We start from the raw sequence: 17,296 nt of genomic DNA on the forward strand, positions 1-17,296 counted from the left end.
TTGAGCCGTAGCACGGGAGGCCACTATGCTATCCATAGCACCCCAGCCTAACTCTATATATATATGTATATAGAGTTAGGCTGGGGTGCTATGGATAGCATAGTGGCCTCTATGCTACGGCTCAATATTCGAGTTTTCAAAATCCAAACGGTCGATCCGAACCGTTCATCTTATTCTCCATATTAATATCTGCTTGGAGACCAAATTTTACATTTTTCTGAATTTTTTTACTATTTATTAAGTATTTTACAAAATTGTTGATCCAACGGTGGCTGCACAAAACAGTAAAACCGTTGGATTAGCGATTTTCAAAGTGGCTTAATAAATAGTAAAAAAATTCAGAAAATTATAAAATTTGGTCTCCAAGCAGATATTAATATGGAGAATAAGATGAACGGTTCAGATCGACCGTTTGGATTTTGAAAACTCGAATATTGAGCCGTGGCATAGAGGCCACTATGCTATCCATAGCACCCCAGCCTAACTCTATATATATATGTATATAGAGTTAGGCTGGGGTGCTATGGATAGCATAGTGGCCTCTATGCTACGGCTCAATATTCGAGTTTTCAAAATCCAAACGGTCGATCCGAACCGTTCATCTTATTCTCCATATTAATATCTGCTTGGAGACCAAATTTTACATTTTTCTGAATTTTTTTACTATTTATTAAGTATTTTACAAAATTGTTGATCCAACGGTGGCTGCACAAAACAGTAAAACCGTTGGATTAGCGATTTTCAAAGTGGCTTAATAAATAGTAAAAAAATTCAGAAAATTATAAAATTTGGTCTCCAAGCAGATATTAATATGGAGAATAAGATGAACGGTTCAGATCGACCGTTTGGATTTTGAAAACTCGAATATTGAGCCGTGGCATAGAGGCCACTATGCTATCCATAGCACCCCAGCCTAACTCTATATATATATATATATAGAGATGGGCTATGGTGCATTGCAATGCATGAACCCCCTTATGCATTGCACTATAATCACGGATTTAAAGTCCAAACGACCGATCCGAACCATTAGATGTTTAATCCATATTGAAATATGCTTGAAGACCAAATTTTACATTTTTTGGAATTTTTTTTACTATTTATTAAGTATTTTTGAAAATTGCTGTTTTGCTGTGAACAGTAAAAAACAGTAAAATTTTCTGGACCATCAGATCAGCGACTTTCAAAATTGTTTAATAAATAGTAAAAAAATTCCAAAAAATGTAAAATTTGGTCCCCAAGCACATATTAATATGAAGAACAAGATGAACGGTTCAGATTGGTCGTTTGGACTTTAAATCCATGATTAATAGTGCAATGCATAAGAGGGTTGGTGCATTGCAATGCACCATAGCCCATCTCTATATATATATATATATATATATATATATTTATTTGAGATGCGTAATTTTCTTGCAATTTAGTACTGCTGCTAGATATAGTAATTGGTAGACTACCTAATTTGGTACTCTATATAAATGTGTTATATTCAAACACAGATTTGGTGGGTAGATGTTTGTAATACTTTGTTTATTTCTTGATTTGACCTATTCAAAACTAATTAAGCCTTCCTGAAGACTATTCAAAGAGCCGACTCCCCTCCATTTTAATGGAACATGGAGACTTTTTCCTCACAAGTTATTAATCCAGCAATTTAGTTGAAATTACATGTGAGCTTAGCTCCAAAATTTATCAAATTGACTTCAAACGATGAAATTAAACCATTGAAACTGACATACTTCACAAGTGATGTATGTGTTTAATTATATGTCAAATGATAAAATTTTGAAATTAATTTAGTATATAGTTAGGCGATCAAAAAATATAAAAAAATGAATCTATTAAAATTAATTTATAATTTTTTTTTACCGCTTGACTTTATGATAAATAAATTTTTAAAAAAAATTGTAAAAGTTTTTGACTAGCTTGATTTTATACTTGATATAACCAAGTTTAGAAATTAGGGATTCTTAATTTCTTCATCTTGTACTGTCACTGAAACCTCAAAATAAGAATGGGTAAGCCAAAATAAGAAAAATAGTAAATGAAAATCTAACAAATTGAACCAGCTGGTATACCAAGATATGACACGGAGGATCTGATATGTATTCCTTAATTGTTTGGCCATTACAAAACAGTGAATGGTACTATATATGGTGGAAAAGCAAAAAAATGAATGAACAATTAAGTTCAAACAAGTTTAGTTCAACGAGCTCAACTTAATTATATTTGCTTATATAACTCATCTAGCTAGGTATTACAGATTTTATGCTCGGTGCTCTCTGTAGAAGCATTCTTACATAATCTGATCATGTATCAGAATATTATAAACAATGGTATCCCAACAATGCCTCCTTAACTGCAAGGGAGCCAGGCTAGGGAATCCGTATCCTCTCAGGTATTGCAGAGGATCACCCTCACTTTACGGTTTGAGATTAAATCTCAACTGTTTTGGAATTCGGGTCATCATAGGGGGCAGTATTTTTAGCTTCGAGATTCGTGCCAAGTTAAAAAGAACGGTCCAGATTTAGTAATTGTAAAAGATTCCCTTATCAGGTATTGGAGGGAATGTGAATTCCAGGCTAGGACTGTCATTGCAATTCTCATTTGGTATCTTGGTACTCTTATTCTTCTTAATTTGCCAGTGGTGCAGCCCACATTGGAGCCATGTCACTGCCTTCTTGTCAGTGGCTAGTGCATTAGGCACCCCTCCTCTCTTTCCTTTCAAACATCATGGCGGGTTGACCCATTATGGTATCGGGTCGGCACCAGTCTTTTACGGTGCCAAATATATATGTACCACTAGCCGAATGGTGGGGTTGTGGCTTCGTCATTTCTGTTGTCAATAGACTAATTTGGTTAGGTGTCGGAGGCTTCTGGTGGCAATTCATTGGCTTGTGGTGAGCCATTTATTACTCATTTTGTTCGAGATGGTACACTTGAAACTTAGCTGAGCAGTTAGTGGCAAGTTTAGAAACTCAGAAACAAGGAAAATGAGGTTGTGCCACAATTATGATCGGGATCGTGGTTACGACAGAGGTGCCGATCGTAACAGAGACAGGGATACCCGGTTCCATCGTCACCACTCTCATTCTCCACGGGATCATCGTTCTAGAAATTATGATCGCCACAGGTAGAAAGTAGAAACCTAGTTCATTCCAGGAGATGACCACCTGGTGGTTTTCCAAGTGATTTGTTTTGACCAGAATTTATTATTGTAGTGTAAGTTACTCTGTGCAACGTTCAATTACAATGTGAAATGTTAAGTAATAATAAAGAGTAAAACACAACTCCATAAAATTAAACAAAATCAAACACATCTATTTCAAATACAACAAACAACAACAAAAACCAAGCATTTAGCTAGACTAGAAATGAAACCCAATCAGAGTCACAAAGTCTAGGTAGATAGTAATAAAATAATAATAATAATAACAACAACAACAACATAGTATAATAACGGTCCATTTTTTTTACAAAATTGAGCTGAAAAGAATGGAGTTTTCTCTCTTTTTTTACGAGGGTGAAGGAAGGGGAGACTAATAATGGTCTATTTCCTAGGTCATGATTCTGATACGTGGATACCTAACTTTCACGCGCTCAAATAACTACTAAAAATACTTTTCCTAAGCTCTACTTTTCCATATACACAACTTCCACGCGCTCAAATAACTACTAAATAACTACATAAGCAACATTCCATAAATCCATTACAAAACAAAGACAAATAAATTCCAATCGTATGATCCTGATTTTCTTGAAGAAGAAAAAAAATAGCCCGACATCCCCTTCGACCTCATTCTCCTCTCAGAAGAAAGATCTGACCACAACAATATTTCAGCATTTTCCAAAATATTATTTCTTATTTGGCAAGGGTTAACCACACACACACACAAGGAATGCATGGGAAACTTTTCTAGATGAAAACATATACATAACGGTGTGCTCACTACAGCATAGCACGCCATCATCTACCCAAGACATGGCAGGGTCACACTGGCTACCTTATTGCAAAGTTGTAAATTTTATTGCATCGATTTGCTCTATTTGCTAAGGACATGACAAGTGGAAAAATGTTGAGAAAGTGATTTTTATGTTACTAACTAAAGAAATCCCTTCAACATGAAGGCTCAGCCATGTGTGACGGCATGTTTTTTCAGTGAATATAAAATGTTGAAATGGAACATAACAAAATCGCAAAAAGCCTACAAAAAGTAAGTTACCTGAGTAACTTCTGACACAGAAATGGCAATTGCAGCTTTTGCATCCTCCTCGACAACCTCTTGAGAGCTCTTTGGATCTTCCTTTCGCACTCCACAATTAACCTATCTATTTTGTCTTCTAGTTCTCTGTCATAGTTATCTTCTCCCCTCTCTTTGGCCTCTTCATATCTACTCAAAATTTAGGAAAAACTAACAAAAAAGTGGTACAACAACTGATGTAGCATTTTGGTAAAACAAAAGGGAGGAAAAAAAATAAGCAGCTAAACAAACTATACTGAAACAAATCATCAGACCTGTAAGATTATGAGTTTAAGTCAAACATATAAGTAACCAAAAAAACTGCCAAGGAGTTGTCAAAGGATACTCTTTTCTTAGCTGTAAAGAGTGCACCTTTTGGCAAGGCCCCATGTCCATTTTCTGAAATTTTCGCAACAAATTTCATGTTAGATGTAACCCAGTTATTAAGAAACTATCTGAAAGCATGAGATTAAATCGACTTAGCCTATTTAAAGAAAAGAGCAGGGATCATTTGATAATTTTGACAATCTTCAAAAGTACAGTACAGATTTAAAATCCAACAATATAGACATGATACGTATGATACAAATATCATGTCTCCAAAAAAATGGTGAGATTTGGTGTACGCTTCATCCTATATCAAGTGACTTAAAAATTTTGACAGTATGGAATTAACGGTATTGATGCATCTTCAAACAATACTCAAATTGTATGAGTGATTATTGTGCTATCTATATATGTCCAATAACTCACCAATAATTTATTTTTTGATTTTCAATTATTTGAAGTAATTTGAAAAATTATCATCAAGACTAATAATTGGGTGCCAGATTACATATTTTCAGATTGGAAATTATGTTTCATGTGAAGCACCTATAGTACGTTTCCATATCAATCACAACTTACGATCAAAACCAGAAAAGATCACAATGTGCTGGTACCAGAATATAGATTCAGGTAATGTACAGGTAGGCCAATAACATTTAAACATATACAAATCAAGGAGAAGTTTAGAATTGAGCTACAAAGACATACCTCTGTCAACTATGCTGTAGTCTAATGAGAAAATATTTAAGCGCAAAATATTATCTCAGATTCCCGTTCCCAATTTCAAGATTCAATTTTCATACAACTTCTCAAGAAATTTTCGGGCTCTAGTTCTACTACCCGGTCTAGAAAAAGCCCGACAAACAACAATCAAAGTACTCTTGTCGGGTTTAAAACCATTATCCTTCATCTCTTTGAGCAACCTTTGAACCTCTGTCCCATTAGAAAACCTCGACCAAGCACTGACAAGTATGTCAAAGGTGGAATTATTCGGTTTAACCCCTCTCTTTTCCATTTCATTACGCATTTCCCTTGCTTGTTTCATCATTCCAGCCCTTGAAAAACAGCTTATTATTGCATTATATGTACTGACTTTTGGCACAAACCCCTTCGACACCATCTCACAATAAAATTTAATGGTCTCTTTTTTATTACCTTTTTTGGCATGGCCCGTGACTAATATGTCATAAGTGATGTTATTAGGGTAAAATCCATGATTGTGCATTTGACGTAGCAAATTTTCAGCCTCTTCTATTCTTCCAACAGATTCAAGACCCCCAAACAAGGTATTATAAGTTGCCATGTTTGGTGACAACCCTGATCTGACCATGTCATGATAGGTGCCATAGGCTTTATCTATGTCACCACTATTGCAATACCCGAGTATTATACAATTCATTGTAATTGTATCCGGTGCAATTTCTCTCTTCTTCATTTCTTCTAACACTAGAATAGCCTTTTTAGCTTTCCCATGAGTACATAAGCTGTGAATAAGGGTGTCAAACACAGTTTTATCGGGTAAGAGACCCATTCTCACCAGAAATTCATGAACTTCCATTATTATTTCTGGTGTAGAATTCTTAGAGCAAGCTCTTAAGACCTTTCTATGAGTCAACGGGGTAGGAGAAAATCGTAATTCGGCCATTTCCTTTAACAAGTTTCTTGCACTGTCAGCCTCTCCTGCCTCAAAAAGACCCGAAACCAAGGCCTCATAAGTAATCAAATTTGGCATTAAATCGCCCTTTTTTATCTCATGGAATAGTTCCAAAGCCTTGTGAACCTCCCCTTCCTTTAAATGTGCACAGATAAATGTATTATATGTGACATAATTGGGAGTTAACCCCACATTTCTCATCTCCAACAAAAAAGATTTTGCCTCGTTGGTTTTCCCTAATGAACAAAAGCAATTTATTAGCACATTGTAGAGTTCCGTATCTGGTAGGAGATTCCCCTCCATTACATCTTGTGCAACTTTTATAGCAGCTGAGGCATCTCCCGATTTGAGAAGGCCGTCCATCAAAGAGGTATAGTTAACCCGATCCAACGAAACACCCTTGTTTAACATGTCGTTGATCACTGCATTTGCTTCTGTTATTTGCCCATTTTTTCTCAAGCCATTAAAGACTGAGTCCACTACGAAATTATTAGGCCCGATGCCTTTCTCAAGCATTACGTCGAACAGTTTTAATGCCTCTTTGTGATTCTTAGCCTTGAATAGACCGTCTATAAGAGTACCATAGGTAAATATATTTGGGGCAATACCTCTCTCTTTCATAATTTGCAAATAGTCAAATGCCTTAACCAGTAAGCCCTTTTTAACATACCCATTTATAATAGAAGAGTATGTAATTACGTTTGGGATAACTGATCCCTTTTCCATCTCAAAAAAGGCAGATTCGGCACTAGCCATATCCCCAATTTTACAGTAACCATCTATCATTGCAGAATATGTAATGGTACTTGGAATTAGATTAAATGAAGAGATAAATTTGAACATTTTTTGTGCTTCATTAATCTTACCGTTTTTTAATAAGTCATCAATGAGAATGGTATACAAGACCAAATCCATGGAAACACCTCTATAGAACATTTCACCAAAAATTGCACTTGAGTTCCTACCATAACCCGATTTATTCAAATAATCAATTAGGCTAGAATAAGTGACATGGTTAGGTGAAACACCAATTTCCTCCATTTCTCTGAAGAGCGAATAAGCTTCATAAAACTGTCCGTCTTTACAAAGGCCGTAGATCAGAGAGCTAATAGATACCACATCTGGAACAATACCAGACTTAACCATTTGATCATACCATGAGAATGCCTCATCCAATTCTCTCTTTCTACAAAATTCCGCAATAAAATTTGTATATGTTACAACGTTTGGTTCTATCTTTTTCGAGGTTACCTCATCAACCAAACCCTTTGCCGCCTCAATCTCACCAATTTTGGAAAGGCCACTGATCAAAGTGTTATAGCTAATTATATCAGGCTCAATTCCCTCTTTCTTCATCGTCTCGAGTACCACAACTGCATTGCTAATTGCACTAATTTTACAATAACCATAAATTAAAGTGTTATATCCAACTAAATCCAATGTAACACCTCCTTTACACAACATATAAACCAATAATTCGGCCTTGTGCACCAATCCCTCTCTACAAAAACCCATAATTAGAGTATTGACAGTAACACCATCAAATCCAACTCCTTTCTTTATCATGTCTGACAAAAAACCAATAGCCGAATTCCCCAATTCTTGTTCAGAGAACCCCCAAATGACCGTGTTATAGCTAACTACATCAACTTCAACCTCTCTAAGCATACTCTGAGCCTTATCCAACATTCCCATTTTGCAATAAGCATGGATAAGTACATTGTGCGTGAAAAGGTTACCTCTTTGGTGGCAATGAAGCAACTCCCGGTACAAAACAGGGACTTGAGAAACAAAACCGCGAGAATTGAACTTATGAAGAAGGATATTCCACGAATCCAGAGGTGGATTTAGGTCGAGGCTTCGCATTTGAGTGAAAGCTGACATGGCTTTGGCGAGGTAAGAGCAATTGAGGTTAGCATGGATTAGAGAACAGAAGAAAGAGGCGTAAATGTGAGATTTTGAAGGAGGGATGGGGAATTGCGAGTTGAGAGATGAGAAAGAGGAGGAGAGGTAGAGAAGAGAAGACGGAGGGTTTATCCAGGGTTTTATTAGAGGGAAAAAGATTTTCTTCATTTCTCCAGGGTTTCTAGTTCTACGGTGAGAGCTTAGAGCGAGAGGAGCTTTGGGTTTTTCTCTGGAAAACCAAACCAGGCTAAGTGTCAGTTTACCTATTTACCCTTGCAATATTTCCCCGTCTTCTCATACTGTTTGCGGGGTTAAACTGTCAATGCGCCATATTATGGGGGAGAGTATCCTCTGCGGAGGTTTCATTCTGATCTGGTCGGTCTGATCAAAACGAACGGACCAAATTAAAAGCTCCGTAGAGGATACTCCACAGAGGATGGCGTTCCATATTATGGATGAGATTATGTGAAAAGCCCTTCCAATTCCTTTTAATTTTTAGGGTGTGCTTCGGAGAGAGGGAGAAAGTAACATTCGCTCAAATCGGAGCTGCCTGCGACATTCATATGTTTCAGAAGCGATGAGATCAGAGAGGAAAAAAAAAGAAGTAGCAATGTACCAAGGAGAACTCCACGTATAAAAGTTTTGAAATCCTCCCTCTTCAATTCGGAGTGTAGAGGGAGTAAATCAGACTTGTGTTCCTTCTTTCGCCTCCCGTTTCCTTCCTCTGTGCGACCCTTTTATGAAGCACAGTCTTAGGGTTGCCCAAACCATAAATATTGTTTCTAATTTGAATTAAATTGCATTAACATCGTTGTTTCATGCAAGTGTATTTTAGAAGATAAACATTAGCTTACGTTTGAATTGTGCAAGGATTAGTGCAAGCAGAGACGGATGTAGTATACATGAATAGAGATCAATTGACCTTTATTTGTATTATGTATAATTTATAGTACAATGTCATAGATCATGTAAATTGATCCCCTTCTTAACATGAAAATTTTATATAATGACTTTCATTATGTGTCTAACTCCCATAGTTCGGAAGTCTAGTTCCGTCCTTGAGTACAAAAATAACAATTTTTTGAGTTAGTGGTTGAGAATAGTGCTAATCCGAGTGGTTTGAGAATAACTGTAACTTTGAACTATTCGGATTAGTAAAAATGTTGTTTGGATTGTATATTTGAAATAGTGATGGAGGAAGATAGAATAAAATAATGATTAAACTAATATTAATATTTAAACTAATATTTTTAATACTAATCTAAAAAGCAGTGTTATCAAAACCGGACCGGACCAGAAAAAATCGGAACCGCCCACCTCTCCGGTTTGGTTCGTTTAAAGAATCGTTTACGCTATTGGACCGGAAAAAATCAGTTTAATCGCCCGGTTATATCCAAAAAATCGCTGAACCATTTGAGAAAAAATCCGGTTCAAAGCATATTCAAATTTGAAGTGAAATCGACTGAAGAAAACAAATCAAATCAGTGAAAGAAAAAAGGGCGAAGAGAGGAAGAAGATTATGACAGTGGGACCCATTACAAGAGTGTAATTAATGTTATACAATTTTCTCAAACGCTGTTATTTTTTTTCATGTATGTAACATTATTTCGTTGTATAAAGATGAAATTTACAATTCATCTCTATCAAAATCTCTATTTGTATGTAAAAATAATTTCTATTTGTTTTTAATTTTTAAGAAAATTGTCACTTTGATGTTTTATGTAATAAATTGTAAAAAGCTAGTGTACACCAATTAGGAAATATATAAATATTCTCATTTTAATTATTTAGTTAATGAATTTGCTCAAATTAAGTTATATACACAAAATATTACTTCAACTAACACTTCAGTAAAATAAGAAATAATATCTCAATATCAAATATAACAATTATAAAAAATCAACAATTGAACCAGTTGACCCACTGGTCCGACCAACTAAAACGACTGGTGCCGACCCGATACCATAATGGGTCAACCCGCCCATGATGTTTTAAAGGAAGATTCAACTCCTCTCCAACACTGTAGAAGATAGTCCTAACTTTACGGTTTGAGATTAAATCTCATATGTTTGGGATTCGGGTTAGAGTAAGGAGGCAATATTATTGGACTTTGAGATTCATGCCAAGTTTAAAAGAATGGTCCAAATTCATTAATTATAAAAAAATTCTCTTGTGCAGTATTGGAGAGGATGTGAATTTAGATAAGGAGGCATTGTTGGAATACCATTGTTTATAATATTCTGATACATCAAATTATGTAAGAATGCTTCTACAGACAGCACCTAACATAAAATCTGTAATACCTAGATAGATGAGTTATATAAGCAAAATTAAGTTGAGCTCGTTGAACTAAACTTGTTTGAATTTTATTGTTCATTCACTTTTTGCTTTTCCAATATTTATAGTACCATTCACTGTTTTGTAATGGTCAAACAATTAGGGTCTGTTCGGTTATCAAACGAGAATGAAAATGAGTTTGGATTCGGATTCAAATTGAATGGCTTAAACACTGTGCACATGGGAAAAAAATATTCACTCTGAGTAATTTTTTTTTTCCTACGAAAACAATTGCGTGCCGAACAGACCCTTAAAGAATACAGATCAGATCCTCCGTATCATATCTTGGTAACCCCGCTAGTTCAATTTGTTACATTTTCATTTACTGTTTCCCATTTTTTGGCTCTCTTATTTTGAGGTTTCAGTGGCAGTACAAGATTAAGAAAGAATCCCTAATTTCTAAACTTGGTTATATCGAGCATAAAATCAAGCTCATAAAAAACTTACACAATTTATTTAGTATAAAGTCAAGTGGTAAAAGAAAAAAACTTATAAGTTAATTTTAATAAATTAATTTTTTTATCGCATAACTTTATACTAAATTAATTTCAAAATTTTTCATTTTACAATAATTAAACACATACATCACTTGTGAAGTATGTCAATTTCAATGGTTTAATTAATTTCATCATTTAAAGTCAATTTGATAAATTTTGAAGTTGAACTCATGATAATTTCAACTAAATTGCTGGATTAATAATTTGTGAGCAAAAAAATTTATAAGTTAATTTTAATAGATTTATTTCTTTATATTTTTTTATCGCCTAACTTTATACTAAATTAATTTCAAAATTTATCATTTGGCATATAATTAAACACATACATTATTTGTGAAGTATGTCAGTTTCAATGGTTTAATTTCCTCGTTTGAAATCAATTTGATAAATTTTAAAACTGAGATCTCGTTTGATTTCAACTAAATTGCTGGGTTAATAACTTGTCAGCAAAAAGTCTCCGTCTTCCAATAAAATGGAGGGGAGTCTGCTCTTTGGATAGTCTTCGGGAAGGCTTGATTAGTTTTTGAATAAATAAACAATTTATTACAAACATCTACCCACCAAATCTGTGCTTGAATATAACACATTTATATAGAGTACCAAATTAGGTAGCCTACCAATTACTAGATCTAACAGCAGTATTTAAATTCTAAGAAAATTACGCATCTCAAGTAAAATATTACCACATGTAATGTAAAATATTAACTTTTTTTATATTTTGCTAAACAACCCGTGAAACCTAGCTGGCGTGCCGGTGAAGAGTTAAACTATCTAGTAGCAATTTAACAATTGATTTCACGCAGTAGACTATCTGTAGCCAACTAGCCAACTGACAAGCACAAATTAATATTTGCTGCCACACATTGAAAAAAATAATAATTTATGTATGTGATTGCTTAACCTTGAATGTGGGTTGTGACTTGTGAGTAGTGATTTGCAAACGGGCTGGGTCGGGCGGATCGGGCAAAACCCGTGATGGGCGACGGGTACAACGGGCCGGGCATCACGGGTTTAATTTTGAAAACCCTTGCCCTGTCCGTTTCAAACCCGTGCCCGTCTCGGATTTGGGGGCAGGGCGGTCCGGGTTCACGAGTAGGCGGTTTTTTTTCTTGTTTCGGTCTCTGTTCCTGGCCAAAACATGCTATTTGGCCTTTGCAGAAAATACAGCTTTTCTGCAAAGGTCAAAACAAACTGTTCCGGCCATGAACAGAGGCCGAAACAGCATATTTTTTCTGTTTTCTTTTCTGTTGTTTTTTCTTTGTAAACCAATAAATTATAAATCAAAATTCATTTAAACTAAAATTCATTTGACATGGTTGCATATTTGAACTCAATAATTTTTATTATAATAAAATATAAATTAAAATTACTAATTATTTTAAAACAATGTTGCTTAAATCAATTACTTTAAAATATCTTAAATCAATTACTTTAAAACAATAAAATATAAATCAAAATTTTCTTAAATCAATTACTTTAAAAATAATTATGAATTATTTTAAAACAATAGATTAAAATATTTTCGGACCATTCATTTTCATGCGGAAAATCAATGGTCGATCTGCAATAAAATCTTTCCAAATCTGTTTTAAAATGATTAAGGAAGAACATTGAACGTAACCAACATAAAAGTTCGGAAGTTTTATTATGTATGGCCTTCGATCCAACACGAAGTGTTTATGACCATACGATACTTCAATTTTCAATCAACTAGATGGATGGGTAAATAAAAAAAAATTTATCAAACTTGGATACAAGACAGTAAATGTAGTGTTTTTTAATTTAAATGGTTTCTATCGACCAACATATTACATATTCTCGTGCTTCTTCATTAACTCACCAAACAAGAATTTATATTTCATATTCATGTATAGAAGATGTGAGTAATGTAAGCAACATACATGTAATGATATTTAATTTAATGTGTCAAAATCATTTAATTAAGCAATAAATATGTTATAACATTAATTATTGCATAAATTTAATTAATATATGTATAGTATAATGAGGAGGGATCCGATTACACCCTTTTTTGGTGACACCGAATTACACTCTCCATTTTCAAATTTTTCAAAGTCCAAACAGTCGATCCAAACCGTTCAACTTGTTGGATCTGTTAAAATGTTCTTGCAAATCAAATTTTACATTTTTTTAATTTGTTTTACTATTTATTAAGTATTTAACAAAATTGCTATATTCAGACTGTTGAATTTTTGTACCCATCTTAATAAATAGTAAAAAAATTCAGAAAAATATAAAATTTGATCTGCAAGCATATTTTAACATATCCAACAAGTTGAACGATTTGGATCGACTGTTTAGACTTTGTAAACATATGGTGTAATCCGGTGTCACCAAAAAAGGATGTAATCGGATCCCTCCTCTAGTATAATATATGTATATATAATATAATTCCAAATAATTATATATAATTTAGGTTTTTTACAATTATATAATATAATATAATTATAAAAAAAGCTAAATTACTCTGTATGCAAACTAAAAAATTATACAATTAATAATTACACTACAAAAACCTAAATTATACTAAACAAAATATCGACCGTTGTACGTCTATCGTTGAACGAAAACTTAAACTGAATCTTTGAGGCACTAAACGACGTTTTTTTGAAATTATAATGCTTTGGATGCCCGGGGGTTTTCCCCGGGGCGATATTCAAATTCGTCTCGTCCCCCCTCTTTCCGAAAAGTGGTCATACGCTCAAATCCGACTTTCCTAGCCAAAATTATGGCTGTTTAAAGTTTTTTCGAACGCTGAACTTTAAAAACTCATAATTAACTGTAGAAAAATCCAAATAAATTGAAATTTGTGTCAGATCTATATATTTTTTAATGCTCTACATGTTGATGTAATGACTTTTGCAGTTTGATTCATGTATCAGTCCAGACTTGCTGATTTACCAGCAGAGGTCAAATTTGATATATATACATATATACATATCCGTATATTATATATACATATATACATATCCGTATATTATATATACATATATACATATCCGTATATTATATATACATATATACATATCCGTATATTATATATACATATATACATATCCGTATATTATATATACATATATACATATCCGTATATTATATATACATATATACATATCCGTATATTATATATACATATATACATATCCGTATATTATATATACATATCCATATATTATATATACATATATACATATACATATATGAGTAGAACTAGGGTGCTCTTAAACTCACCAAAGTTTTGGTGAGCTTAACTCTAAAACTTATCAAATCGATTTCAAATGACGAATCCGAACCGTTGAAACCCGCCTACCTTACGTGTGATGCATCTACATGTGAAATTTTTAAACATTCGAATTAATTTAGTATAAAGTTAAGCGGTCAAAAAACGTTCAAAATGAATGCACTAAAATTAATTTATTAACCTTCTAATTTTGACCGCTTGACTTTATACTAAATTAATTCGAATGTTTAAAAATTTCATATGTAGATGCATCACACGTAAGGTAGGCGGATTTCAACGGTTCGGATTCGTCATTTGAAATCAATTTTATGAGTTTTAGAGTTAAGCTCACCAAAACTTTGGTGAGCTTAAGAGCACCCTAGTTCTACTCTACATATATTATATTATGAGGAGGGATCAAGTTACAATAATTTTTGAGTTACAACAAGTTACAACAAGCATTATCTACATTTTCGAAGTCCAAATCGTCGATCCAAACCGTTAGATGTGATCTCTACAATAAAATGTGCTTGGAGACCAAATTTTATATTTTTTGGAAGTTTTTTACTATTTATTAAGATGGGTACAAAAACTAGTCAAATTCAGACCATTGAATTTTGTACCCATCTTAATAAATAGTAAAAAAATTCCAAAAAATATAAAATTTGGTCTCCAAGCATATTTTATTGTAGGATCACATCTAACAGTTTGGATCAACGATTTGGACTTTAAAAATGTAGAAAATGCTTGTTGTAACTTGTTGCAACTAAAAAATTGTTGTAACTTGATCTCTCCTCTTATATTATATATACATATACATATATTATATTGTATATACATATATGATATATACATATAAGATGAATGCTAATGATTATTAAGAAAAAAAAATATCAAATGTCAATCTAATCACTAAATATTATCTACATATTAAAACTTAATAGTACACCAAGTTACTATTTTATTCACATTCGACTTTTAAAATCTGAATAGTTCAATATCAAATAGTATATATATATATATATAGACACACACACACATAAAATTATCAAGTCACATCTTTATAATTTCTAAATAAATAAAATTTGTAAGTTATATAAAAAAATTATTCATGCGAAAATTTGTATATTTATTCGACTAAGTACAAATCTATTTATTTATTTCTTTACACGAGTCATTTTATTTTTTTTCAAATTCTCATTCTAATTATATAGTTTCATAATTTATTTATATCTCGAAATTTTTAGTTTACATTTTAGATTATTTTCTAATCGTTCATTAGTTTAATTAGTAAAATTTTAGTTAGAGTGAAAATTTTAAATTATCACGGTTAATATTTATTTTCTTATTAATAAAAAAAAATGGGAATAAAATTTGGAGGGAAATGGGAATGAAATTATGTTCAACATTCAACTTTGGAGGGAAATGGGAATGAAATTTGAATTAAAAAAAAAACTCTAAAAAAAAGTCACGGGTACGGGTACAACGGGCAAGGGTACAACAGGTACGGGCACAACGGGTACGGGCATGAGTAAGGGTACAAAGGGCACGGGTATCACGGGTAAACCCGGCCGGGTTCACGGGTACGCAAACTGGTCCGGGCGGGCACGGGTATAGCTCGGTCCGGGTATGCACGGGTTTGGTCTCTAAATTTCGTGACTGGCCCGTTTCAAACCCGTACCCGTGCATACCCGGGGCACGGGCACGGTCCGATCAGGTAACGAGCACGGGCGGACAGGATCGGGTTTGATCCGCCCGAGTTTTAGCAAACCACTAGTTGTGAGACATTTGGGGACCTAGAAATTCCAATCTTAATTTTGAAATTTTTATTAATAGAAAAATAAATAAATAAATATTGACAATGGAGAAAGGATTTGAGAAATTTTGACATATAAAAAAAACGTGATAGTTTATGACGTACAAGGGACATTATAGATCATCACGTTCTGCTTGGCGAAAAAGATTAACTCCTAACTAAATAGTGGAAAAAAATAGAACTTCATTGTCTATCACGGCCAGGAAAAAAAAATTTCGGAATGAAGAGGAGAAAGAAAGGGATGGGTGCATGGGTTATGGGGACCAAGTGTGTAGTTTTTTTTTTTTTTCCTGACCGTGATAGATAATGAAGTCTCGTTTTTTTTCACTGTTTAATTATAGATTAATCTTTTTCGCTAAAAAGACCATAATTCTCTATAACATCCACTGGACTAGGGGTGGCAACGAACCGAACCGAACTTACCTTAGATTTGAGTTTGGTTTGAATTAATTTCGAACCGAACCTGGTTTGATTCGTTTCGAATCGAATTAATTGCGAACTACACATTTTTCGAATCGAACTCGAATCGAATCACGAACTAAATTATTTTTTAGCAGCCCTAGTTATACCGGTAGTTTATACATTAATTTTTTCTCGCGGGACAAAAGTCACATGGTTTCCTTTTACCGGTATGAACTATGAAATAAGTGTTTTTAAGTTGAAAAATTGTTCATGAAAAAATACATCAGAGATGGCTTTCCTGGTATGAACTATAAGAGACAACCGAAGAGAGAGAGGAGAGACAGTCATCTAGGCCGGAGAGAGGAGTGACAGCCGGAGAGACAGCCAGTCACCGAGAGTGTCGGCTAGATTTTAGAGCTAGAGGGAGAGTGAGTTAGGGAGAGGTGGAGAGAGAACTAGGTTATTGACATTTGAGAGCGAGGGAGTGTCGGCTAAGTTAAATTATGACTCTCTATCTTGGATTTTAATTTCATCAGGTAAATGGATGGCCGGTGATTTTATGAGATTCGAACCACAAAAAAATCACGAACCTATTTCGATCGAACCAAGCTAGGTTTGAGTTTGGTTTGAATTAATTCCGAACCGAACCTGGTTTGGTTCGTTTCAATTCGAACCTATTTCGAATCGAATTAAACTCGAATCAAACCCGAATCAAACCCGAATCGAATTACGAACCTTGAATTTTTTTGCCAGCCCTACACTGGACATTATGGACTATCACATTTTTTCTTATGTCGAATTTCCGTCAATCTCTCTCTCATTGTCGATATTTATTTATTTATTTATTTATTTATTTTTCTATTAATAAAAATTGTG

The 17,296-nt window shown here is 33.8% G+C and overlaps 1 protein-coding gene across 2 annotated transcripts; it reads right to left on the reverse strand.

Annotated features, from left to right (window-relative positions):
* Positions 1–3,407: 3,407 nt before the first annotated feature.
* On the reverse strand, positions 3,408–8,313 carry LOC144562274 (uncharacterized). Of its 2 annotated transcripts, XM_078311469.1 has the most exons (4): positions 5,277–8,313; positions 4,588–4,640; positions 4,224–4,391; positions 3,408–3,820 (listed from the first exon to the last, which is right to left on the reverse strand). In XM_078311469.1, exon 1 carries the CDS (start codon positions 8,293–8,295, stop codon positions 5,359–5,361), a length of 2,937 nt encoding a protein of 978 aa, XP_078167595.1. In that variant the 5' UTR covers positions 8,296–8,313; the 3' UTR covers positions 3,408–3,820; positions 4,224–4,391; positions 4,588–4,640; positions 5,277–5,358. The 2 variants fall into 2 exon arrangements, with proteins under 2 accessions (XP_078167595.1, XP_078167594.1); XM_078311468.1 differs by having other exon boundaries at positions 3,408–4,391.
* Between the last annotated feature and the right edge of the window lie 8,983 nt (positions 8,314–17,296).

This window comes from Carex rostrata, chromosome 11 (assembly GCF_964058835.1).
Source record: "Carex rostrata chromosome 11, lpCarRost1.2, whole genome shotgun sequence".
Classification (NCBI taxonomy): Eukaryota; Viridiplantae; Streptophyta; class Magnoliopsida; order Poales; family Cyperaceae; genus Carex; species Carex rostrata.

What these genes read in the sequence shown, in the direction of transcription:
- LOC144562274 (XM_078311469.1), bottom strand. Translation starts at nt 8,295, where the DNA reads ATGAAGAAAATCTTTTTCCCTCTAATAAAACCCTGGATAAACCCTCCG.